Raw genomic sequence first — 24,656 nt, 5'->3', positions numbered from 1 at the left:
GTTGATGTTCAAACAAAACAGAGAGCTAGCTCAGTACCCCCTCCCCCTCCCTCCCGTGCAATTGAAACTCTCCTAAACGCGCATCTCGTCGGTTATTGGTTGGAACACTTTATTTTGCCATTAAGTGGTTGGCAACACTTGTTGGTAGCAAATGTTTTTGTGTACAGATCTCGGAGCCTAGGCTGCTTACAGAGACGCGTTTTTTGGACGACCTGCTTATGGGGCAGGCAGCTAGCGGATCATTAGGAAAGATTAGATGAATGTGTCCATTTATGTTTGGGCCTTTTTTGGGCCTGAAATCGCTGATACAACCTTTACATCTAGCTACACACGCAGATTATAGACACACCTAAAGAAGCTTCAAGCTCAAGAAGTTCTCTACAACACACATCACAGACAGTTTTTCCACAGTTCTCACCATGTCCATGTTCTCCTCCAGGTCTCTCTTCAGCTGGTTCTTCTCCTCCCTCAGCCCCTCCAGGATCTCCTGCAGCTCTGCTCTCTGCGCTGTGAGGGCGCTCAGGTCGGATCGCAGCTTCTCCAGCTCCCCAGAGGCCTCTTTCGAGTCCTGAGGAGTGCAGTGATGCTGTAGCTGCTCTTGGGCCTTCAGGAGCTCCTCTTGCAGCTGCGCTTGCTGTTCCTGTGCTCTCTGAAGCTCCTGGTGCAACAGTTGCTCGTTTTTACGGAGTTCCTCCTCAAAATACTGTTGCCGCTCTTGGGCTTTCAGTGAGTCCTGACTGTGCTGCTGTCGAGTCTCCTGTAGTTCCTGCTGCAACTGTTCCAGCCGCTCTTGGGCTTTCTGCAGATCTTTCTCAAGGCTTAGCTGTTGCTCTAGAGCAGTGTTGAGCTCTTCTTCGAGACACTGCTGCTGCTGCCGGGCTTTCAGTAGCTCCTGCTGATGTTGCTCCTGGGCCTTCAGGAGCTCCTGTTGCTGCTGTTCCAGCTGTGCCTGATGAAGCTCCTGCTGCAGTGGTGCCTGATCCTCCTGATGAGGCCTCTGATCCTGGGTATTACAAAGTTGTTGCTGTAACATCTCCTGAATCTCCTGGAGTTCTCGTTCCAGTAGTTCCTTCTGCTCTTTGCCAATACGGAGCTCCTCCTCCTTTTGCTTCTGCTGCTCCTGGATCTCACAAAGTTGGTGCTGCAACGTCTCCTGCTGCTCCTCAGCCTTCTGGAGTTTCTGCTGAAGCCTCTCCTGCTCGTCCTGGCCTCTCTGAAGCTCCTGCTGCAAGACTTCCTCGGCCCTCTGGAGTTTTTCTTCTAAATGACGCTGTTGCTCTTGTGCCTGGAGTAGCTCTGGCGGTGGGCTCTCTTGAGTTTTCTGGAGCTCCGCCTGCAGCTGATCTCTGAGCCTCTGAAGTTCCTCCTCCTTCTGCCGCTGCGTCTCTTGAACCTTGTGGAGCTCCTGCTGCAAGGCCTCTTGCAACTCTTGGGCCTTCTGCCCTCCCTCACTCTGGCTTGCACTCTTTAGATGGTCTAGCTCAGCAGTCAGAGAGGTCATCTCAGAACGCAGGCGGTCTAGTTCAGCAGTGGCCTCCAGAGAGTTCTCTGTGGCATCTGGGACCTGTGGAGGGGCAAGACGACACAGACTTTTATCTTTGCCCAAAAACATGTCTGGAAAGTTCTGGCATTTTTCTTGGGAATGTCAACTCACCTGTGCACTGGCGAGACGGGCAGCAACCAGCTGGCCCTTCAGGTCTCTGACCTCGTCCAGAGCTTCTCTCAGTTCAGTCTGGTTCTCAATCATCTGAAGATAGACAGGCAAACAAACAGCATTTAAATCATAAATTATATCAGAATCCGTCTGTCATGCAAAGTTATCACAAAAACAAGAGATCAAATGTGTGCAGTCTGTCAATGCAATGAGTGCAGACATCATTAGTTCTTCTATGGGAAAAACATTAAATTCATTTTACGGTGAAAATACAGTTGTTCAGAAAGAGGAAGGTGCCCATGGAGGGGAGATTGATGTCTGCACTCTATATAGTTTCACCTGTTGTGGTTGTAAGAGATATTGTTCACCAATTTCAAGAGTAGCAAAATCATGTTATGTATAAGCTATCATTGAGATAATTATCGCAATCAATCCATCAATAAATAATTAAGTCAGTGGCAAAACCCAGGATGAAAGACTCGGCCTAAAACTAGGGTTAAATAGGGTTCCAGATTTTAATTGCATGGGCTCACCATATCCACATTCTCCTGAAGGTCAGCCTGAAGTTGCTGCTTCTCTTGTCTCAACTCCTCCAGCTCCTGTTTCTGCTGCTGAAGCTACATAATGAAACACGTAAGGCATCACATGAGAGCCGTGTTCAAGTTACATTCATTTACATCAAAATACGCATCTCCTTTAAAACAGACATTAAAAAGAGCAGTAAAGAGTTTTTGTCTAAACCTAACAAACTAATATTTTAGTTCCATTGCAATGATCGTTTAAAGGGAAACTTGGCAGGATTTCCCCCTCTGCTGGAGAAATTGTGCATTAAGCTATTTCAAACTGGGAAAAGGTAACGATGAAGCACATGGATTTGTTTACAAGCTAGCGAACGGTTAGCATAAGTTTGGCAGGTCTATGTGAATGTTACAAGGTAAGAAACACGATTTAAAACGAGTTTCTTGTTTCTCACTTCTCTTTCCTGGACGGTAGTCTCAATGTTGCAAGGTTGGTTTTCCGCCTGGGGACGCTAGGCGCAGCGGGGAAAGTCACCATTTTCACCAGAACAGGTCATTTAACCATCCAAATGATTTCTAAACGGGTTTATTACGTTGAAATAGTTGCCAAGTTCCCCTTTAAATACGTTCTGAAAGATAAATTGTCAGACCACGATAGTGAAGTGAATTAGGACTGGATTTAATTTCACTGCATCACATGGATGGCATTGATGTTTAAGGTGTGTGACTCTTAGTTGATCAAACCCACCAACTCGTCTGTTGCACCAGAACTGCAAGACGGCCTGCTCTGAAGCTGCTGGAGTTCAGACTGGGTCTGCACACACTGTGGGAAAACAGAAACACACTCACTGACCAAGGGACCAACAACCAACAACCGAGGGACAGAAAAAAAAAAGAACACATTGCTGCAGCATGCATGGTCAACCAACTCACCATGTCCACACTTTCCTCCAGGTCTCTCTTCAGCTGGTTCTTCTCCTCCCTCACACCCTCCAGGATCTCCTGCAGCTCAGCTCTCTGTGCAGTGAGGGCACCCAGTTCAGAGCGCAGCACCTCCAGCTCCTCAAAGATCGCCACACCAGGCTCCTGGGAGATGGGATGGTCCCGTAGCTGCTCCTGAGCCTTCTGGAGCTCCTGCTGCAGTTCCTCCTGCTGCTGTTGCGCCCTCTGGAACTCTGCCTCCCAATGTAGCTGATGCTCTTGAGCGTTGTGAAGCTCCTGCTGCAAGGAGTCATGTTTTTTCAAGGCATTTTGCAGCTCTAGCTGCAGCCCGTCTTGCTCCTCCTGAGTATTTTTCAGGTCCTGATGCAACAGCTCTGTGGTCTTTTGGTGTTCCTCCTGTAGATGTTCATGGGCTTTCAGAAGCTCCTGATGCTGCTCCTGGGAACTCTGTAGGTCCTGTTGATGCTGCTCCTTATTCTGCTGCAGCTGTTCTTGAGCCTTGTGAAGTTCCTGTTGCACCAGATCCTCCTGTTCCTGGGCCCTCCGGAGTTCCTGCTGCAGTTTCTCCAGCTGTTCATGGGCTCTCTGAAGTTCCACCCTCGACATTTCCTGATTTTGCTGGAGTTTCTCTTCAAACTGCTGTTGCTGCTCTTGAGCCTTCAGTAGCTCCTGCTGCTGCTGCTCCTGTGCCTTCTCAAGCGCCTCCTTAAGCTGAGACTGAAGCTCTTCTTCATTCTGCTTGTGCTGCTCCAGTTCCTTCTTCAGCTCAGCCACAGTTCGCTCCAGAATTACACCATCCACTAGATCTGCACAGGGAGACAAGAGTGTTAGACAGCCAAATCTAGCATTACACAGCCAAATACAGGATTAGCCTCAGCATAATGTTAGGTGTACAAAAGCATACATGCTTCTGCAGTGTGAGTGATCACCACAGATCACAACGCCTCTGGACAGAAAGCACATTATCTTACCATTAAGTTGACACACATGACCTTACCAAATGAAGGTCATGTATAATGGATGGCATTTGGTACTGAATCATACATTTGACAGCAATGAACACAGCCAACAGGAGAGCAAGAAGATTCTTACTTTTAGGGACTTTGCCATCAAGGAGAGTGGTGAGCTTGGTGTTTTCATCAAAAGCCCCCATCAGCTCCTTCTGAAGGTCTATCTGCATCTTCTTGAAGCGATTCTTCTCTGCCTCTAGCTGCACCTGCACACTGTGCAGCTCCGACTGCGAGCGCTGGTGTTCTGCAGTTAACACATCCTGCAAGGACCCAAATCAAAACTAAATCAGCCCCACAGACACATACCCAAGGACGTTTCTACCCACTGCCCGCTGTCTGAAAAAGAGGTGGCTGTATCAGTAGATGGAAAGGAACACAAATGCTCACATCTCTTTCTTTGAGGGAGATATTCTCGGTGCGCAGGAAGGCCCACTCCTTTTTAGTGTCCAGGCTGAGGCATTCGGCATCCTCCAGGGAGCGCCGCAAACGCTTCACCTCCTGCACCAGGTCCTTATCACCCTGCAGGTCCGACAAGGTGTCCAGCTCTGCCTGGAGAGTGCAGTCAGGATCATCAAAATCACCACCACACACACACACATACACCACAACAACTACAACAACCTCAAGTCAAGCAAATGTATGTCTAACCTTAAGCTTTTGAGCCTGGATATTAGAGTCCTCTGCTGCCTTCTTCAAAGTAGTGATCTGAGCCAGGAGCTCTTTCTGTAAAGTTAGAATCAATCAATCAGGTTCATAACACTAATAACAAGGGGTAGAAGAATTGCAGAACCGTTTTAAAAGGTGTACTGTAGTTATTCAGCCTCCTGAATGTTTAGTCGGTCACTCGTGCCACTCACCTCGTACTCCCTCTTGCTTTCCTCCTCCAGACACTGGAACTCGTCCATCTCTCTCTTCTGCACCAGCTCCTCCTGCAGGGCCTCCCTGTCTCTCCTCAGCCGCTCCACCTCCTCACCACACACCTGGAGCTCCTTCTGGAGGGCGTCCCGCTCAGCCTCCAGCCTTTCCTGTCACATCATCACAGGCTGTCAGGGTCACATTACATACATGCAATACGTCTGGTAATGGCCATGGTGGAATGTGGACTAAGCAGGTACGGAATTACAGAATTAAAACTATGTGAACATTTTAAACCAACACAGAGGGAAAAAAGGACGATTCTAACTCTTTGGCTAAATGTAAAGATACTTGTGGAAATTAAGGGTGGAACTTAGACAAGAAGTCTGTAGGTACAATTTCAACTAGTTAACCATGAGCTTTTGCCATTGCCCATAGGACCATATGAAGACAAATTAGTACCTAAGCAACACAGGCACACAGATGAATTGAATAAGATATTTCTAAAAAGGTTTTATACTTTTAAGTATAATGCCACAGAGGCCCAGTTACACACTCAAGTGCAGATATTTGGTGCACATGCCAACTTACTTTCTCAAAGCAAAGAGATTCACACAGTTGGATGGACTCTCCCAGGTCTCTCTTGAACTGGAGTCAAAGGGAATTCACAAGTATTCAACACACAAATTAATCTGAAAGTTCCACAGTATTGCTCACGTTTTTGAAGCTGGTATTTACACGAAGATGACAATATAGAGAGCAAGTATAGTTTAAGAGTGGTTTGTTTTGCCCACCTGCTCACTGCTGTAGTTGGAGGTGTTGTGGGGTGTAGCTTCTAGTTGTTGCTCCAGTTCCATCACCTTCTTCTCCATCTCTGCTGCCCTCTCCAGAGCCTCCTGTTTCTGCAGTGCCTCCACCTCAAGCTGATGTTGCAGCTCCTTCTCCATATCGTGCTGAAGGTGCAGCTCCTGTTTGCCCTGCATCTCCTTCTCGAGCTGAAGGTGTAATTCCTGCTCGTCCTGTGCCTCCTTCTCTAGCTGAAGGTGAAGCTCCTGTTTGCCCTGCGTTTCCTTCTCGAGCTGAATGTGTAATTCCTGCTTCTCCTGTGCCTCCTTCTCGAGTTGAAGGTGAAGCTCCTGTTTGCCCTGCATCTCCTTCTCGAGCTGAAGGTTTAATTCCTGCTTCTCCTGTGCCTCGTTCTCGAGTTGAAGGTGCAACTCCTGTTTTTCTTGCGCCTCCTTCTCTAACTGTTGCTGCATCTCCTGTCTAAGCTGCATCTCCTTCTCCAGTTGCTCCTCCAGGTTGGCCAGCCTTCCTTTAATTTCGGAAACCCTAGGGGAACAATAATCACTGGAAGAAAACAGCGAGGGTCAAACAGGGTTACAAAAACACTAAGTCTTTGTCAGTGTCCCAAGACAGACTCAAGAGTTCTGAGACACATCCAAGCACACCTTTCTGAGGAGTTGCGCGTGGTCACACTGCTCTGATTCAGATCCATGTCGAAAGTCCGTTCTAAAGGAATTTCCCAACGTCCCTCAAACTCCTCCATGTCTACACAAAAGGACGAAAGAAATGCTGTTTACCTCAGGAGCAACATACTCACATGAAAAAAAGACTGAGTTTATTCATGAAGAGGACTCTGAGAAGAGAGATTATCCATTGAGCTCACCCTCGTGTTCTACTATAGCGGAAAGGTCGATCCTACGTTGCTTGACAAAGGGCTCCATGAACCCAGTGTCCGTCTCGGCTAGTGCATCTGAGGGGTGGGCGGCCTGTAACAGCTTACCACCCCATGTCATGCGCCGCTTCGGAAGCTGTGCAAGCAGGAAAGACACATGAATGTCGCACATCGTCTTTTTTGTTCTTGTAGAAGGCTTGGTATTGGTAACAAAATAGGTCTATTCTGTGTATAAGTGATATTGGTTTCACCCTTTCTAAGAAACTTGTGACCAAGTTACCTTCTTGACTAGGACCACATTGGAGGTGACAAGCAGTTTGGTGAGGTTGCGGATGCGGTCTTCCTGCTCCCTCTGAAGCTGCTCCTTCTCCTGTAGCAGCTGGCACAGGGTCTGCTTCTCAGTCACCGTCGTCTTGGTCACCGAGGAAACCTGCCATCCCAACACACACTGGGGTCAGATCGCTCACACATACACACTTCTGCAACAGCATTTTACTTATGGTGCTAAATACGAGAGCACAAAGAGAATAGGAGCGTACAAAATTAAGTGTTAAAATTAATTAAAGCATAATAATATATGGATGACGTGACTAATGAATTCTGAATACCTCATGTACACAGCGCTCACATTTAGGGGTGTAATGACCTGCTGGTGTGAGACTTTACACTTTAAAGTGAGTGGGCTGAACTTTTTTTTTTTTATAAAGAGACCGGAATGGCGTGCCACTCAGTGATGGAAAGAACAATGTGTGTGTGTGTGCACGTGTGAGTACCTCCTGCAAACGTTGTTTGAGCTCATTGATCTCATTCCTATAGCGTCTCAACAGAGCGCCATCGTCAGACACCTCAGTTACATGTGGATCATTCTTCATGCGTTTTGCTGCACTTGCAAACTAAAGAAGAGCAGTCACAACAGCCTCACATTAACATTTAGCACTAGTGTGATACCACACCGCATTTAAAAAACATCACTGCACCACAGTAATCAACAGTAAGCATTTGATGTGAATAATGACACAGGGCTTCAATGATACAATGAATGTCAGCATGCCATGGGGGTCAGAACAGACCCTTCTACAGCTGTACCATCAGCTGTGTCACAGTATGGTATGGCAACTGCTCTGCCTCTGACCGGAAAGCACTGCAGAGGGTGGAGAAAACTTCCCAACGCATCACCGGTTCCTCAATCACTTCACTCCCCTCCACACCCGAACCGGCAGGTTCAGAGGAAGCTTCTTCCCTGCGGCTGTCATCCTACTGAACTGTAGCTCTGCATCCCGGTGACAACCAACCAACCAACCCCCCCTCGCGCTATATTATTCTTAATACTCTTATAATGTTACTGCTACTACATTGCACATATGCAATCATACATTGTTTATGCTACATAGCCATATTTATTCTGCTCTTATAAGGTTACTGCTAATACACTGCACATATTTAAAATTCATTTATATTACTGTAAACAACCTTCTGTAAACCAACTGTATACTACTGTCTACACTGCACTATGTATCTTGTCCTGTTTATGCACCACCGGTCTATACTTTGTATATCACATTGCACTATTCTGCTTTTTTGCACTTTTGGTTAGACGCAAACTCCATTTCGTTGTCTTTGTCCTTGTACTCTGCACAATGACAATAAAATTGAATCTAATCTAATGTAAAACAGGGGACATGACATACAAACAGCGAGGAGATGGGGTGGACAGATTGCAATGTACCTGCAGTGTGCTGAGAGTCTCATCCTGTACAGCTGGGGTGATTGTACACACAATGACCGTTTTGGCATTGCCCCCAAGCGAGTTCTGCAGAATACGTGTCAGCTTGCTGTCTCTGTAGTTGGTGAAGCCCCTGTGGAGACATGGAAATCATTTTAAATACTTTATTCCACTTCTGCCAATAGATTGCCTTCAAAACAACTTAACTGGCATGCTCCTATCACTGAGAAAATGTTAATCATGTCTTAAATAGGAGTGTTGTAGATAACGTGAAGAGAATGGTACTGTCAAATTTGGACATTGAAATGCACAAGAGAACCATTTAGAAAACCCCACTCCAGAGAAGCCTAAAAATATATGGGTAAACAAGAGTGTGTTCCCTTCACATGACTATTTACCATCAACATTAATTTACAAACATTATGAAAACATTTCTTCAAGAACAAGAGAAGAAGAGTAATTTTGAGCATTACTTCTGATTTTCATCTGACAACTTCTTGATGACTTGTCCCAGAGTGAAGAGACTCCGGTTGATGTTGCATCCTTCTTTGAAGCGAGTACCTGCAAAGCACAAACAATGGGCAATCAATCACTCCACACTCCTGCTTAAGTGGTCACTAAACTCCATGCAATATACACTCCCTAATCAGTGGTCAACTCACCCTCTGCACCAGTTTGACTTGCTCGCTCAGCCCCTGCCAGATCCACCAGATTCTGTTTGACAACCAGATATACATAAGCACACAAGCAGGAGAGGATACAAATCTATAGACTGAGGATACGGGACTACAGTAATTTCCTGTGTATTAGCCATATTGCGTACAAGCCGCAGGATTAGTTAAAAAAACAAAACCATATTAACTGCTCCTGTATAGCTGAAGAAAAGGTGCAAAATCAATGTATAAGCCGTGGCTAATAGTTTGGAAATTACGGTACATAGGTCAGTGGGATAGAGTGAGCTGGGTGGCTGACTCACGAGGTGGGAGACGATGATGGCTCCATCTGAGATTTCTCCTGAGGCTGGATCACTCCGCTCTCGACTTTCAATGATCTGGTTAAGACACACACACACACACACTTCACTTAGTGCCGTGCTGTGGTTATGATGAAGTATGAGTGTGCGTGTGTGAGTGCACTGGGCAAACTCTGAGCATGTGGATGCTGCTTACCATACGGAAGATGGTGTGAGAACGACTGCTCCGCTCATTCATTTTCGTCTTTCCATAATGCCGATTCTCTGTAGAAAACACAAATTATATATATATTTTGACTCATGTTGCTTTATGATTGAATTGATAATCTCTCCCTCTCTTATACACAAACAAAACAACACATTACTTTCTCCTTTCCGAATCCAGGCCAGTGCTTGGTCAGGTGATGTCACCAGCTCCTCTGTAAGATCAGCCACGTAGACATTTTTCTGCAAGCACAACACCCTTTTACAACCAAATCAAACTACACTTCATACAGGAGTACATTTTTAAAAAAAAACGTATGTGCCTTAAACACATGCACACGTCAGGGAATCCGTAAACTCACATAGTTGCCCTCACGGATCTCTAATGGCTTCCTCTTCCAGCTGTCACACAACATGTCAGTGACGGTCTCATTATAGATTTCCATGTAACTCACTCGGAGGAGAAACTCCTTCTTGGGACACTTCATATGCACAGACATAAAAATTTTTGAGAAAATTAGCTGAAAACGTAACTCTCGCCAGAATGCAACCTAGGGTCTTTTTGTGAATGTACCCGAGTCAAACTTTCATTTAAAAGCATAATTACACTGCAAAAAATGAATTCTAACCAAGTGTTATTGATCTTATATTAAGATTAAAAAATCTATTACCTAGCGCCCTCTCAAAAGCTCATTTTGACTTAATTTAAGAAGACTTCAACTTATTTTAAGGAGTCTTATCAAGACAAATTTGCTCAACGCACTGGCAGACAAATTTGCTTGTTTTTAGGACAAATTTGCTTAACGCACTGGCAGACAAATTTGCTTGTTTTCAAGATGAGATGTCTTAAAATAAGTCACATTTTTTTTAAATTAAGTCAAATGATTTCACAAGAAAGCGCTAGGTAAGTCTCTTTATACTGAAAACAATACCAACTAGTTTTTTTTATCTTGATATAAGATTAATAACACTTGGTTAGATTTTGTTAGATAAGCAGTTTTTGCAGTGTAGGACAGAAGCGCCACTTTTAAGATTGACCGTATTGTCGTTTTCAGGTCAAATGGCCTTCTGAGTGGGAGTGATCGCATCAAAATCGCTATTTTTTAAACACTAAGAAGGCTCGACACAATATGAAACTTTGAAAGAAAGGCTCTGGCAAGATGGCGGCGAGCAGAAAAACCAACTGCTAAAGTGAGTTTCTGAACTTTCTTTTTAGTAAACTCTGTGTATACAATTAAAGGTGCTCTAAGCCAGTGGTTCCCAACCTGGGGTCCGCGGACCCCACTAGGGGTCGCCAGAGATTGCAGGGGGTCCACACAATGCTGCCTGGGCTGAGGTTGTAAGGTTACCAAAATGATATTTGCGTACATTAAATGTATAAAATCCCAACACACCCAATTGGATAATCAAAATTCTGTATAATCCAAATTAAAACATATTTTTGTTCCACATTTAAATTCATGTAGCCATTTATTACCTCTGACCTTATACGCTTGTAATGAATCACTTTATTCTTTTTGTGTGTGTATGGAGGTAGGAGTTCAGGTAGGGGGCCCTGGCTTGTCTTAGACAGGCAAGGGGGCCTTCAAGGAAAAAAGGTTGGGAAACACTGCTCTAAGTGATGCTGGGTAACGTCACTTCTGTTCACTTTCAAACACAACAGAGAGCTAGCTCGCTACTTCCTCCCCCTCCCTCCCATGCTGCTCCCATGCAATTGAAACTCTCCTAAACGCGCACCTTGTCTGTGATTTGCTGGAACTGTTTATTATGTTTTTATGGGCTAGGTTTGCCCAGGTTGTTTTTGTTGCCGTTTTTGGAGCCTGGGCTGTCCACAGAGATCGTGTTTTTTTACAGTGTATTCAGGACACAGACAGCTAGCGGTAGGTTAGGTGATGTTTGCAGTAAGTGACATAAAATGTTTTAGCCTAAAAATGCGTGCCATCGCTTAGAGCAACTTTAAAGGAACCGTATGTAAGAAAAATATTTCAATTAATCATAAAATGGCCCTGATATGTCACTAGACATTAAGAAATCATGTTCATTTCAAATACTTACATCACTGACAACAGTAGTCCAGCCAGGATATTGTCATTTAAAAAGTGAAGTTGCAGCCCTCAACTGTTGTTGATGTTGTGTTTTGTCATGTCATGTTGTGTTTTGGCCTGATGCGCCACCCTCCACCTATCTACTAATCACAAAGTCAGTAGTGTTTCGCCATCGGCGTTGGCAACCTCGATTCAGGGGGGAGGGGATACACCGCTCTTCAGTATTTTGAAAGTGATTGCAGTACCAGTTTTGGCCACAATCTTACATATGGTTCCTTTAATGTTCTCAATACTCGAGTTCATGTGTAGAGACCCTGGTGATACTTTGAGAAAAGTTTCATGTTGTTTCAAGCCTTCTTAGTTTTTTAAAAAAAGTATGATGGCATCAAAAAAGTAGTGCCCCTAGCACTCCCATTCAAAAGGCCATTTGACCTCAAAACGACAATACAGTCTTAAATCTTAAAAGTGGTGCTTCCGTCCTAATTATGCTTTTAAACAAACACTTGATTCGGGTACATTCACAAAAAAACCCTAGGTTGCATTTTGGCGAGAGTTATGCTTGAACTAAACCATACTTCCATAACTACATAAAAATAATAAACAAAACAGAAACAAGTGTCTTTAAACAGAGTGTGTGGTGCGCCTTTCATCCTACATTTTTGATGGTCTGGAAGACATCCTCCATAGCCAGTGGGATAACGCCTGGGGTACGGCTGTTCCCCATCATCGTGAAAGTCTTCCCTGATGAAGTCTGGCCATATGCAAATATGGTGCCTAAGAATTGGGGCAAGCACATGTTTTAATACATACATATGTGCAATCACCACATCTCTGTCAAAATCAACAAGATTAAAATGTTTTCCCAGCCAGGTAGTTTATAATCCAACATATGTGTACAAATGTGAAAAATGAATTTGAATATGTATGTGCACTTAAGCGTTGTTCCTCAGATTTTACTGCTGACTATTTACAAGCCTTCAAAACATCCGGCTTAAGTTTTTCTTCAGGAAAACTGTACCCAGCCATTTGCATAGAGTTTGATTGTCTAATTATATATAAGGAAATCTCAACTTGATTGTGGATAACCCAGGAAATTGTGCCAAGAAATGTATTGCTTTTATTTAATATTATCGTTACCATTTATGTGAAGAACATAAACCCTTAATGTTTATGTGAAGCATAATAACCCCTTGTGTATGAAATATGCTATATAGATAAACTTGCCTCGTCTGACTGGCAAAAGTATAAATATGCCATAGGCCTATATAATTTATATTGGTGTGCAAGACAAATATAATGATAATTGTCTTCTTTAGGTATCAAGTTGATAGCTATTCCCTGGGGGAAATGGATATTTAAACATACTAATACATACAGAAGAAGTTCAGTTCTCTCACACTCAAGGAGACATAGCCTGCACCCATTGCAGAATGTTGTAGCATTTATTACTTACCATTATATCCCTCAACAGTGGAGACCACTAGTGACTTTGCAATGTCCTGGTACAACTGGTTGGTGCTTTCCTCTGCACTAAAGACTCTGTCTGCAGAAGTCATGAAACAGGAGTTGTAGTACAAATTGGTGATAACACATCGTTCAGAGGGCCATATGTTACTTTGACACCTCAAGAGCAGTGGAACAAGGGTGAAACAAAGCCATATTTACCAAAGCTGAAACTTTTAGTGGGGTTTCCATCATCAACCTGATGGATGGTTTGTTTATCAGCTCTCCAGTAGAGCTGTACAGGCTCCGCATTTTCCGCTGCAGCCTCCTCTCTGCCAATAGAAATAAGCATAACGTATTTTTTTTTATCACTGAGCGCCAAACTGGCATGGCTATAGGCAAGTATTAATTAATACTAAGTTAGTATAGGAATGTCTGTGTCCCTTAACCTATAAGATGGAGCTTGCGCATTACACTAAAAAAAAAACGTTAGGTTGTCCAGTTAAATCAGGTGGTTCTGTCAGCTAACTTATGACACTTGGCAGTGTAAAATGCTAATGTTACAGCAAGCTAATAGCAGCTAGATGCTTACAGTGTATACTCTAACGTCACTATTGGAAAATATATAATCACTTGATTACTCCGCTCCAACACTAAGATATGAGAGAATATCGTTAGCTGAATTACCTTGTCTGTTGTCTGACAGGATAGGTCAGATAAGTTAACGTTAGCAGCTAACTGTTGTCTTATCATAGCAATGTAACATTAGCCTACCTATCATAGCAATAATATAAACGTACCTTTGTATGAGAGGTCGGACCCTCACGCAAACTTTGACAGCAGATTCTTCTGTCATTATGTCTGATTCTAAAAAAATATATTAGTTCAGCATTTTCCTTGACAGTTAACGGATTTAAAAAGTCTCTGAATCCTCAGAAGCTGAAGCTCAGTCACATTCCCAACTGGTAGAATTCAAATATGTGCGCAAAGGTTTAAAAGCACACGTGACGTCAGAGTTTTGAGAAATGCTCGATTTCGATTGGTGAATTCACGATTTAAACGCGAGTACCTTGCATTCTCATTGGACAAGCATGTCTTCTTCTAAATTTGTGGAATTCTTTATACGCTTTACTACCACATAGAGGCCTGGAAGTACCAATTTCACAGTGTCCAGGTGTCTGTTGTAGTTCCGCTAGGGGCGATCACGAATAAGTGCAAAAACAATGGGGGTCTATGGAGCTAGACGGCTAAATGTGTCTCCTGGTTGTCGTTGAAAAATCGAAGATTTGATTGTGGTTTCTGCAAGCTTAATATGGATTATAGGTCAAAAGTTGAATGAACGAGTACTTACGTCCTTTCGATTTCTTACATGTTGGGTCGTTGTTGCCCACAACACACTAGCTTTCTGCTAATGAATGACGTCATTGACGCATTTGAAAGCAGAGCTGCCAACTCTCACGCATACCTAGGCCTATTCAACCAATCTGATAGATCTCATCCCTTTAGTTTAAAAGATATATTATTTTATTATGAAAACTCTGAAAATAAATCCCTGGAATTTGTAGTGAACTTTTGTTTTCTACAAGCCAAATTGTTTTTTTCACAAACAGAAATGGCAACAATTACAGCCATCCTTCTCTGCTTTTACTTTAGAGTTAGACTCACTTGTTGCATATCTTCGCTTGGTTCGTAATAACCCAAAAAATGAGACTTCTTTGTCTCTTCCATACATTCTTTAAATAGATAAAGAACACTTCCCTCTGTTTTTGCTTGATTTACATTTGTTTGTTTGTTTGTTTTTGTCTATTGTATTATTTGTTTTCTGTGACCATTGTCTATGCGTGTGTTTTGTACTGCAGTTTCTTTGTTGTAATTACTGTACTGTGTGTTGTTAAGCATCAATAATAAAAAAAAAAAAAAAAAATTAAAAAAAAAAAGCCAACTCTCACGCATTGGCCGTGAGACACACGCATTTGATTAGTTTCACACGCTCACACGCCACACCCCCGATTTCTCACGCTGAAGTGTCAACCAGGTCGGTCAGATGCCTGAAAAATGAGTTTAGCCTGTCTATAGGTCTACCTGTTGAGCCACTGATCGACTAGTTATGCTTTCAAAGACGGCAAGAGCACCCCCTGTCTGTGGAATTTATAGAAATTTTCGCTCATTTACGATGCTACTTCAGAAGCCATCCCAGGCACATTTCCCCCGCATTTCCCCGGCTTCAGGTATATGCTTTGAGTATTATTGAGTATTTTTCACGCTGAAGTGTCAAGCTGGTAGGTCACACATCATGTGAACGAGCGGAATCTAAGCTTCCCAATGATATTAGCGCCAAGTTGCTGTGATAAATGGTTCGCGAGAAAATTGAACCGTGAATTGAACATTGAACCGACGTGCAATTTAGGCTAATCATATTTGCATTTTGCACACAGTGCACACCCATTACTCTCGGTTAAATACCTCACTAACCCTTCACACAACACGTGGCAAACCCAATATCACAATAAACAGCAAACCATACCGAATACGAGGATATAAAGCATGCCTCTGTGTAATAAGTGGTTCCTGAGTAATCCGGTTTTGAAATTGCAACACATTTCTACATAGCCTCATTGGGGCGAAATTATAATGTATTCAATAAACTATTTGTCAGTACATACATTTTTATAAATTGCTCAGCCATAGATTATCCCACTGGTTCTTATATTGTCAGGTTCCAGCCAATCCCACTACAGATAAATGAATATATTTATATTGGCATGCTAGTGACATTAATGCAAAAATATGAAGAAAATCAAATAATGAGACACAAATATTAATATAAAGCCTGACATAAGCCATATGCAAACATTCACATCATATGTTCCGAGATATGGGTACATCCTGAAAAAGGAAGAGCATAGGCTATAGTTTTTTTGTTACACGCATTCTCCCATTCCGCTTCTGTCACACACACAGTGACAAGCGCCAAATCCCCCGCAGTGTTGAAGAGATCAGTCGCCCCCCTCACTTTTGCTAAGGAAAAAAGCCTTATAGGTACGCCAAATAAATAATAATAGCTTTACGCTTATATGTAAAACTCCCCATTAGCATCACGTCACTAACCACAGCTAGACTGCACAATCTCGTATTCATTCTGTTGGGTATCTGAAGCCAGTTTGTCTACTTAGATACTGTAAATCCACAAATTATGGCCGGGGTCTAAAGACAAAGTAGGCCTTTAGGAGCAGGATTGTATTCGAGACAGCCCTTTATTTCTTATGCGAGTTTTATTTTGAGACATTTCTTGGAGCGGCATAGGCCTAGTAGGCCTTCAAAAGCATGATATTTTCGGTTTAGTTTGATATTTAATTTACTTTTGGACTGTTTGATTATATTGTTAAATGTTGGGACCGATGGGCACTGAAATCTGGGAGGTATTTGATGATCACTAATACGTTCCATGTTGAAAGAGTGTCGGGATTTCAAACAAACCATCCGCTTTTGCGTTCATTGAACGTCCGCGGTGCTGTAATGGAAACCTTATTGCGTAGCCAAGTAGCCTAGGCCTATATATTGAGTTATTTTTAAATTATGCATGATTTATTTCGTAGACTGGCTTTATTTTGTTATATAAAAGTATCTAAATAACCTGTTAAAATGTACCAGAATTCGGGAAATTGCATCTAGTCCAAATTTTTTTTTCTGGGGGAGGACCCCCATGCACTGAAATGTCCCACCCACTTTCAGAATGCCTCTGATGCCCATGGTCCTAGTGGTAGATCCCTTTGATACCAATGTTAATTAAACTCTAGGACCCTGGTCCCAGGGATGGATTACTGCACGGGCCTACTGGGCCCCAGGCCCAGGGGCCCAAGGTGTCAGGGGGCCCTAAAGCCCAAGCCTTTGCATGGAATCATTGCCTCAATATCAACTATGAATCTGATTGAATTTAGTATTGGCCATCCCCAAAATGCACCAGAATACAGGAAATCACATCAAACAAATTAAAAAAAATTCTGGGGGAGGACCCCCAAACCCCCCTTCCACATATGCGACAATTAGTGGGGAGCCCTTAGTACATCTGGGCCCAGGGGCCCGAAAGTTCATAATCCGTCCATGCCTGGTCCCTACACCTGAGAACCACTGATGTACGTTTTTTTACTGTACGGTAATGAATGAGCCAAACAAAAATTTCCGCAGCAAAATTTTGGTTGGCCCGACCAAATCTCACTCCAAGGTTTTTTGAAAAGTTGGCAGCCCTGTCTTTTGCTGTCTATGGGACAGTGCTCTTCCACAGGAAGTTGATTTACACAGCGGCCCCATCTTGTGAAATGGGCTAATTCAACTTCATTGCAAGACAACGAAATGCAGTTTGCGTCTACTCTATAGAGACTGTCTAATAAGGGGAGAACCGCCACTCTCTGGAAACTTCCGGTTTCTGAACTGGTTGCAGTTCCTCTTCTGGTTCCACATGAGGGCGCTCATGAATAAGTGCAGAATGAATGGAGGTCTATGGAGCTGTACCCCCTCAAATCCACTTTTCTCTGGATATAATTTTTTGCCCAGAAATTTGAATGTTGCATGCGAAAGAGGGTGCAGAGAAAATACAGACCGCTGAGTATTATATTTTTTGAGTCACTTATTTGTTCTAAAAAGCCTTTCAAATGTGTCAATGACGTCATTCATTAGCAGAAAGCTAGTGTGTTGTGGGCAACAATGACCCAACCTGTAAGAAATTGAAAGGAAGTACTCGTTCATTCAACTTTTGACCTATAATCCATATTGAGCTTGCAGAAACCACAATCAAATCTTCGATTTTTCAACGACAACCAGGTGAAAGAGACACATTTAGCCATCTAGCTCCATAGACCCCCATTGTTTTTGCACTTATTCGTGATCGCCCCTAGCGGAACTACAACAGATTGCAGGTACAATGGAGTTAATAGGGAGTGATCCGGCTCTCCGTAAACAGGCTCTGTCTATACTAACCAGAAGTGCGAAAAAAAGCAGAAAAGTGAAATGTGATATACACAGTATAGGCAGGTGGTGCATAAACAAGACATATATTGCAGTGTAGACAATAGTATCCTATTCATGAAAACGCAGACTGTAGCCTACACTGACGTTATGCCGATATTATTAAAATGTGCCATGGCAAAATCCATTGTTAATGAGATGTGTAATTTGGTAATGGGAATAAAAGTTTATATAATCTAATTATCTTTGTATTCAATTTATGGTGGAATAATAGTTAGGCCCGCCTTTATTCATTTCTGGTGCAAAGTGTGAGGTTGAGGAGTCATATTTGCGTAAATTCTTACCTCCAATCCACCATTCAAAGGCACTCAGGGTGTCTGTGACCAGGAGGTCCTCAGAGTATAGGGGAATCTGCCAAACTATTTGATCCCCATCTTTTTCTTCCAATAATGATAATTAAAAGGAAACAAAGTCAGTGAATGTACAAACAATTGTTGATGAGCATTTTTGTATACAAAGTAGGCTACTGTCTTCATACAGCTTGCTAACCCATTTTAATAAGCATTCGGACCCTCTGCTGTGTGTCTAGCCAATCCTTGGACTGAGAAACATTGGGGTATGGGAATGGAAATCTAAAACTAGACATCTCCTTGTGACATCCGAATCACAACAGTCCTGATTTGCAGTTTTAAAAGTTTGGAGTCACGCAAAAACTGTCACATTTTCTATAAAATGTGTATAGTTCATTCTCTTGCTGTTAACCATTTTGTATATCATATAATTATGACAGCTGCACAGCGAATCGGTTTCTATGTTGGCCTCCAGGGGCCCATCCCATACCCACTCATTTGATGTATAGCGCCACCTAGTCAAAAATGAAAAAGCAAAAATGAGGCATTGTAATCGCAGGTATCTTTGGCTGACAGGTTCAAAACTGCACAGAATTTGAAGTGTAGGATCATTATGACACCCTCTGAATGCATGGCAAGTTTCGTGGAATACACACACACACAGGTATGCACACACTCTCTCACACGCACACATGCACACACACTCTCACAGTAGACATGCAGGCATGCACACGCACACACACACAGGAATGCACACAAGCACACACAAGCACACACAGCATAAACACAAACATGTACACGCACACACACACACACAAAAACAAACACGTACACACACATGCAGGCATGCAGGCACATGCAAACACACACACACACACACCATTACCCCCACACACAGTCACAAGTGAACATACACACACACACACGCATAGACACATAAAACACACACACACATGCAGGCAAGCAGACACACGCACACACACACCCCATTACCCCCCCCCCCACACACACACACACACACAAACACTCACAAGTGAAAACTCACACACAGAGAAGCACACATACACAAAAGCATATGCACACACTCATTTACATATTATTATACAATATTAATTTACTTAGTGGGGCAGCCGTGGCGTACTGGTTAGCGCTTCCGACTTGTAACCGGAGGGTTGCCGGTTCGAACCCCCATCTGTTGGCACGGCTGAAGTGCCCTTGAGCAAGGCACCTAACCCCTCACTGCTCCCCGAGCGCCACTGTTGTTGCAGGCAGCTTTCTGCGCCGGGATTAGTGTGTGCTTCACCTCACTGTGTGTTCACTTTGTGCTGTGTGTGTTTCACTAATTCACGGATTGGGATAAATGCAGAGACCAAATTTCCCTCATGGGATCAAAAGAGTATATATACTTATACTTACATACACCAAAGTTGCAAGAGTAGGGGATGGAGTAGGACAAATTGTTAAGCGTGATTTATTTTTGCGAAGAGAATGTGCAGGACTGAGTGGTGGTCATATTTTGTACCGTTTTGCGGTACATCTCTATCTTGCACTGGTTATCAATTCACACTGTTTTTTACTTTCACTTCTACTTTCACTTTTTACACTATTTATCAATGCATATACCATATAATCTCATTTCGTTACTTCCACTTGTGCACTACATTCATCAGTTCCCATCTGAAATCTGGTGGGCAGACCATATCACCTTGTATTTTCAGTGTTGAGTTTTTCTTGTGCCAAAGCCACCGGATGGCAAATTTCTATCTGATAAATAGAAATAAGCAGGCCTTTTATCTACAGTTAGGCTCATACATTTTTGAACCCATGCTAAAGTTGACTAAAAAGAGGAATATAAAATCATCTTTTGGAAATTAATCTTAATGCCTGCAGTAAAAAAATGAGGAAATATCCAACTTTTAAGGACACCAATTTTGTGAATGAATATATCATAAATAAATAAATGTTCTTCCTTAAAAAACAGGGGTCATAAGTATTCGCACACCTTTGTTAAATTCCCATAGAGGCAGGCTGATTTTTATATTTAAAGGTTAGTTATTTCATGGATCCAGGACACTATGTATCCTGATAAAGTTCCCTTGGCCTTTCGACTTAAAACAGCCGCACATCATTACCCTTCACCATATCTCACGATTGGCATGGGGTACCTTCCATAAGATCATCTCTCAATGCAAATCAAACCAGCTATTAGGCTATAACTGAAATAAAACCATGCCAATCTCTAGGTATGGTGAAGGGTATGTGATGGTGTGGGGGCTATTTTAATTCCAAGCAATAATTTAAATTTAAATAATTTTACACTAAAAATAATTCAAAAAATGATTAGGTTCATTTGTTTCAACATAGCCTTTTTAATTTCTATCAGGAACCAGCAAGAGAACACAAACACAGGCAGAAACATAATAATTAATCTTGAATTATCTCCGTCATTCAATTGGCAAAACAAACAAACATTCCACATGGGGAAAGTAATATTGTATAACAAGTAATGATAAAAAAACATCACACACAGCAACATCATCTGGGTTTTGTAATATGATTAATAGCTGCACCAATAGGGTTGCAAAGGGACGAAAAATGTTCGGTGAATTTCAGGAAACTTTCCATGGGGAATTTTGGAAATATTCCAAGTTGGAAACCTACATGGAATTGAAGGAAATTATGAAAATTAATTAATGAGAATTTACGGGTATTAACTGGGAATTTGGGGTAATTCATACAAAATGCAAATATAAATATAATCATTTTGTTTTTATCAAGCAATATGATTCGTTTGTTAGTATTTTCGCCTAGCTTACAAAGCTAACTATGCTAGCGGAATTTCCCATTCTTTGCCTGTGGTTTACTAGCGTGAAGCTAGCAACACCGACACCACTGAACTACCCAAGGTACACTACGCCATTCAACAACAAAATCTGATTGGTTGGAACATGGACTGACTATTGCTTTGTCCAGTCAGAATCCCAGAAAATGGTAAATCAAATAAAATAATTATAAAAATAATGTGTTTAACTGACAGCACTAATATCGACAAAACATATCACCCCAAACCTCATTATGATTATTTTTAAAGTGTCAAGCTGAATCAGACCAGCAATATCCATATGATTAATATTAACAGTCCTGTTTGAGCTTATGCAAAATGATGTACTCCCATTTCAATGAGGACAAAAGTGACGACAAGCCCACAACTCTTGTTTGCAATCTTCCCCCAGTTTCCCACCAGTTATTCCCACATGAGATGACATTCACAATGACATTTTTATTGGGAAAAATGCTTTTCCCCATGTGCATGAATACACCATAGGTTTCCTATGTCTAGCAACCTATTCTGATTGCTGTGTGCATGTGATTGACGAATGTGCAGGGTAGAAATTGCATTAAAATCAGGTTTTAACTAATATTATGCTGCAAGATGAGGGGTTTTTCCAAGTTCTCTATTACAGACTAACTTGCTATCCAGTTCATTGCCATTAATTCCTGTTTATTTCTGTACATTCCAGTTAATTCCTATGGAAAGTTTCCAACTTTTTGCAACATATGCACCAACCACATGAAAGAATGGATAGCTGTTTTCATTAATGAAAGATATCACACATGCATAATTAGCTGCCAAGTTATTCAGATGTTCTCAGATGCCCTCTGCTTGCCAACTGATGAAATGCACTTTTAATGGAGATGCACTCTGTTTTTTTGACTTTCATGTACTTTCCTTTTTAAGACAATTTCTAAAAACTATTCTTATTGGTCTTTTTGCTTTCATTCATGCTAATTTGCTATCCTTTCTTTTACTTATGTAATGCACATTGAATTGCCTCTGTGTATGAAATGCACCTTGTCCTGCTTAAAGGGGCTTTGGTCCAAATAAGATCACATACACTGTGTCCCAAATGGCATACTTCTGCACTTACAATACCTAATTTGAGTGTGTGAGGGTGTTCACACTGAAAATTCCAATGACATGAAGTGCACTGCTAGACCCCGGAAGGTGCACTCATAATGGTCAAAAAGCTGAGCGTAGAACACTGGACACTTTTCGCCCTCAACGGACACCATCTTGGCTACAGAGCGGAAGGGGAGGCATTTTCAAACTTGTGGTAATCGTGGGAGAGAGGTATAAGCAAGTTATAAGCATAACTGTTCATGTGTCATAAACTGTTCATGTTTTGACACAGTACGACCATGTCACTGTCGAATAGAGGACACCAATAAAGTTATATTTAACTGTTGCGGTCGTCATTTCTGTTAAGTGCACAGAGTTGGTGTTCGATACGAGTTGACACTATTCTGTTCAAATATAGCCTACGCACTCCGCCTGTAAACACACAGTGCACACATGGAAGTACGCCATACGAGACACAGCAATAGTCAGAATTACCCTGAACAATGAAGCAACAATAGTCCTCCTTGTCACTTTTTCTTCTGGAGTTGCATTTTAGCACGTGTAGCTCTGTACTTCTCGGTCTGGTAGCAGTCTGATTCAATTGGCTCGGTGGAAGGGTTTAAAGTGACATAGATGTATCCATTGCTCTCAGTGACAGAGTGGACCCTCTGTTTCACCCCCTTAGAAGTCCAAGGCCCTGGACGTAGGGGTTTGACTGAAGGATCCACGGGCTGATACATTCCTTCCCCCTCTAACAGGGTGATCTTGTATTTGTGCCATGGACACACAATACATAGCCGCCCACCAAATTCCTGTTGTTACATAGGCAGACCGGCACAAACAAACATTCAAAAGCAAAAGAACGGTTACAAGGCAAAAAGACCACAGTGAGAGCAATAATTATTGTGCTCTCAGGATTAATTACTGAGTAGTCAACTGTGAGAAAAAAATAAGGTAAGAGGTCAGATGAAAAATATCAGCCTACCTCAATGTCTCCCAGTGCAAGATTACCACCCGAATCTGAGGGAAATCAAAATTAAATGTCAAATAAATGCAAATGTAACATTAGTCAGCTACTGTTACACAATCAACGCTAAATGGTTACTAATGTGAACAATCCCAGGAAGAGCAATCATTACCTCAGCATAGCATAGGAAATTCTATAGGCCTATTTTTATATTTAGCATGAAAGCAAGTATGCATGCGTTGATGAACATAATACACATTTTTCTATTTACAATACAGATATTAAATTAGCATTAATAGGAATATGCAGTGCAAGGGCTGCAGGAGCAGCAATGAAAACCCTGGACTAAATGTTGGTCATCCTTACGGTAGCAATGTACGTCCAGAGCATAAAATTCTCCTTCATGGTAGAGAACCAGAATATCCCTGCCATTCACCAACTTCACGACTCGCTTGGCCTGGATGATGTCCTCCCTCTTGCCAAAACAGTGCCTTCCATTATCAGCAGAGGGTGTCTCTTGCCTGTTTGCACAAGACATGCTTTCTCTTTTCCATTTATTTCAAGATGTCCGAGAAATAGCCTACATAACACAAAGGAAAGTGGTGGTATGAGTGAACACAGCCTGTGGCTCCAGAGTCAGCTTGCAAGGCCCTCTCTCATGCCAACTCCATTGTGTAGCGATAGCCTACCCATCAAATCACACAGGTCTCGGCCTCGGTCACTGTTTTTCCTAAGTAGCCGACTCTGATGATAAAGAAACCAACATGATTAATAGGTCACTTTATGATGACAGGGTAGGTCTACCGATTCAGTCAGCAAATGAGGCAATGACATTATTTTGGGATAACGCCAGCCTTCAACCTTAAGCTACATTATTGTGAACAATAATAATGGCCATAGGACAATATAAAGCCTAGGCCTATGAGCTGACGAATGCTAGGTCTAAGTTATATAGGCCTGCCCATCCTATCGAAATTGACATTTCCAGCAAAATCTGCCCAAGTACCTCGAGGTTAAAAAAAAAGAAATGCGTCACTTTTCGCGCACAGAAATCCATAAATGTTCTAGAAGTAGCGAGACCCTCGGACAACACACGTCACTTCTTATCATACGGGACGAAATGGAGCGGACACGCGTGATCTAAAGTTATCTCTACCTCACAGGTGTCGGGGAACTCCAAACATTTGTTTTCTTCTACACTTAAATTTTTTAAAACGGACGAGTAACTAATCACACATCGCCCTCTATGGGAAAGTAGTAATACCACAAGCATCGAATGTTTACGAGATTTTTTCCTTTAGCATTTTGTTTTAATTTTAGCTAAAGTTGTAATATTGGAATACACAATTCCATTAATTTCAAGATTTTTGTTGTTGAAACAATGAATTAACCCACTTTACTTTCTCAGTGCATTAACTGATCCCGTAATTC

At 42.3% G+C, this 24,656-nt stretch overlaps 2 protein-coding genes across 6 annotated transcripts in view; both read right to left on the bottom strand.

The window, feature by feature from the left end:
* cenpe (centromere protein E) overlaps nucleotides 1–13,995 on the bottom strand; it is a 28,087-nt gene extending 14,092 nt beyond the window's left edge. The window contains exons 1-26 of the mRNA XM_076269674.1: nucleotides 13,846–13,995; nucleotides 13,268–13,377; nucleotides 13,056–13,145; nucleotides 12,258–12,376; nucleotides 9,920–10,039; nucleotides 9,719–9,800; nucleotides 9,550–9,617; nucleotides 9,357–9,431; nucleotides 9,043–9,094; nucleotides 8,854–8,941; nucleotides 8,384–8,513; nucleotides 7,431–7,550; nucleotides 6,938–7,087; nucleotides 6,649–6,793; nucleotides 6,431–6,530; nucleotides 5,774–6,329; nucleotides 5,571–5,627; nucleotides 4,982–5,149; nucleotides 4,773–4,847; nucleotides 4,512–4,673; nucleotides 4,207–4,384; nucleotides 3,106–3,920; nucleotides 2,921–2,995; nucleotides 2,188–2,271; nucleotides 1,655–1,747; nucleotides 419–1,564 (exon numbers count right to left, since the gene is read on the bottom strand). Coding sequence (XP_076125789.1) covers nucleotides 419–1,564; nucleotides 1,655–1,747; nucleotides 2,188–2,271; nucleotides 2,921–2,995; nucleotides 3,106–3,920; nucleotides 4,207–4,384; nucleotides 4,512–4,673; nucleotides 4,773–4,847; nucleotides 4,982–5,149; nucleotides 5,571–5,627; nucleotides 5,774–6,329; nucleotides 6,431–6,530; nucleotides 6,649–6,793; nucleotides 6,938–7,087; nucleotides 7,431–7,550; nucleotides 8,384–8,513; nucleotides 8,854–8,941; nucleotides 9,043–9,094; nucleotides 9,357–9,431; nucleotides 9,550–9,617; nucleotides 9,719–9,800; nucleotides 9,920–10,039; nucleotides 12,258–12,376; nucleotides 13,056–13,145; nucleotides 13,268–13,377; nucleotides 13,846–13,901 — 4,914 coding nt within the window. The 5' untranslated portion in view covers nucleotides 13,902–13,995. The remainder of the gene's footprint in view (nucleotides 1–418; nucleotides 1,565–1,654; nucleotides 1,748–2,187; nucleotides 2,272–2,920; nucleotides 2,996–3,105; nucleotides 3,921–4,206; nucleotides 4,385–4,511; nucleotides 4,674–4,772; nucleotides 4,848–4,981; nucleotides 5,150–5,570; nucleotides 5,628–5,773; nucleotides 6,330–6,430; nucleotides 6,531–6,648; nucleotides 6,794–6,937; nucleotides 7,088–7,430; nucleotides 7,551–8,383; nucleotides 8,514–8,853; nucleotides 8,942–9,042; nucleotides 9,095–9,356; nucleotides 9,432–9,549; nucleotides 9,618–9,718; nucleotides 9,801–9,919; nucleotides 10,040–12,257; nucleotides 12,377–13,055; nucleotides 13,146–13,267; nucleotides 13,378–13,845) is intronic.
* A 6,707-nt stretch (nucleotides 13,996–20,702) lies between these two features.
* Nucleotides 20,703–24,401, bottom strand: LOC143106097 (Rieske domain-containing protein-like). Of its 5 annotated transcripts, none has more exons than XM_076270279.1 (5): nucleotides 24,382–24,398; nucleotides 23,915–23,969; nucleotides 23,592–23,805; nucleotides 23,244–23,278; nucleotides 20,703–23,070 (listed from the first exon to the last, which is right to left on the bottom strand). In XM_076270279.1, exons 3-5 carry the CDS (start codon nucleotides 23,761–23,763, stop codon nucleotides 22,786–22,788), a joined length of 492 nt encoding a protein of 163 aa, XP_076126394.1. In that variant the 5' UTR covers nucleotides 23,764–23,805; nucleotides 23,915–23,969; nucleotides 24,382–24,398; the 3' UTR covers nucleotides 20,703–22,785. The 5 variants fall into 5 exon arrangements, with proteins under 5 accessions (XP_076126394.1, XP_076126393.1, XP_076126397.1 ...); XM_076270278.1 differs by lacking the exon at nucleotides 24,382–24,398 and adding an exon at nucleotides 24,232–24,374; XM_076270282.1 differs by lacking the exon at nucleotides 23,915–23,969 and having other exon boundaries at nucleotides 24,382–24,401.
* Nucleotides 24,402–24,656: the final 255 nt, after the last annotated feature.

The sequence above is a fragment of the Alosa pseudoharengus genome, unplaced genomic scaffold (assembly GCF_046254945.1).
Source record: "Alosa pseudoharengus isolate Yale_2024_CS ecotype anadromous, Long Island Sound unplaced genomic scaffold, YU_APseudo_1.1 YU_APseudo_1.1_scf_6, whole genome shotgun sequence".
Taxonomy (NCBI): Eukaryota; Metazoa; Chordata; class Actinopteri; order Clupeiformes; family Clupeidae; genus Alosa; species Alosa pseudoharengus.
The sequence above is the reverse complement of the archived record's forward strand: the minus strand, read 5'-3'. Positions and strand labels throughout refer to the sequence as shown.

Coding starts and splice junctions, on each gene's coding strand:
- LOC143106097 (XM_076270282.1), bottom strand. CDS start 23,763: ATGTCTTGTGCAAACAGGCAAGAGACACCCTCTGCTGATAATGGAAGG. Junction 23,279..23,591: donor TCTGGACGTACATTGCTACC/GTAAGGATGACC, acceptor GATTTCCCTCAG/ATTCGGGTGGTAATCTTGCA. Junction 23,071..23,243: donor TTGCACTGGGAGACATTGAG/GTAGGCTGATAT, acceptor ATGTAACAACAG/GAATTTGGTGGGCGGCTATG.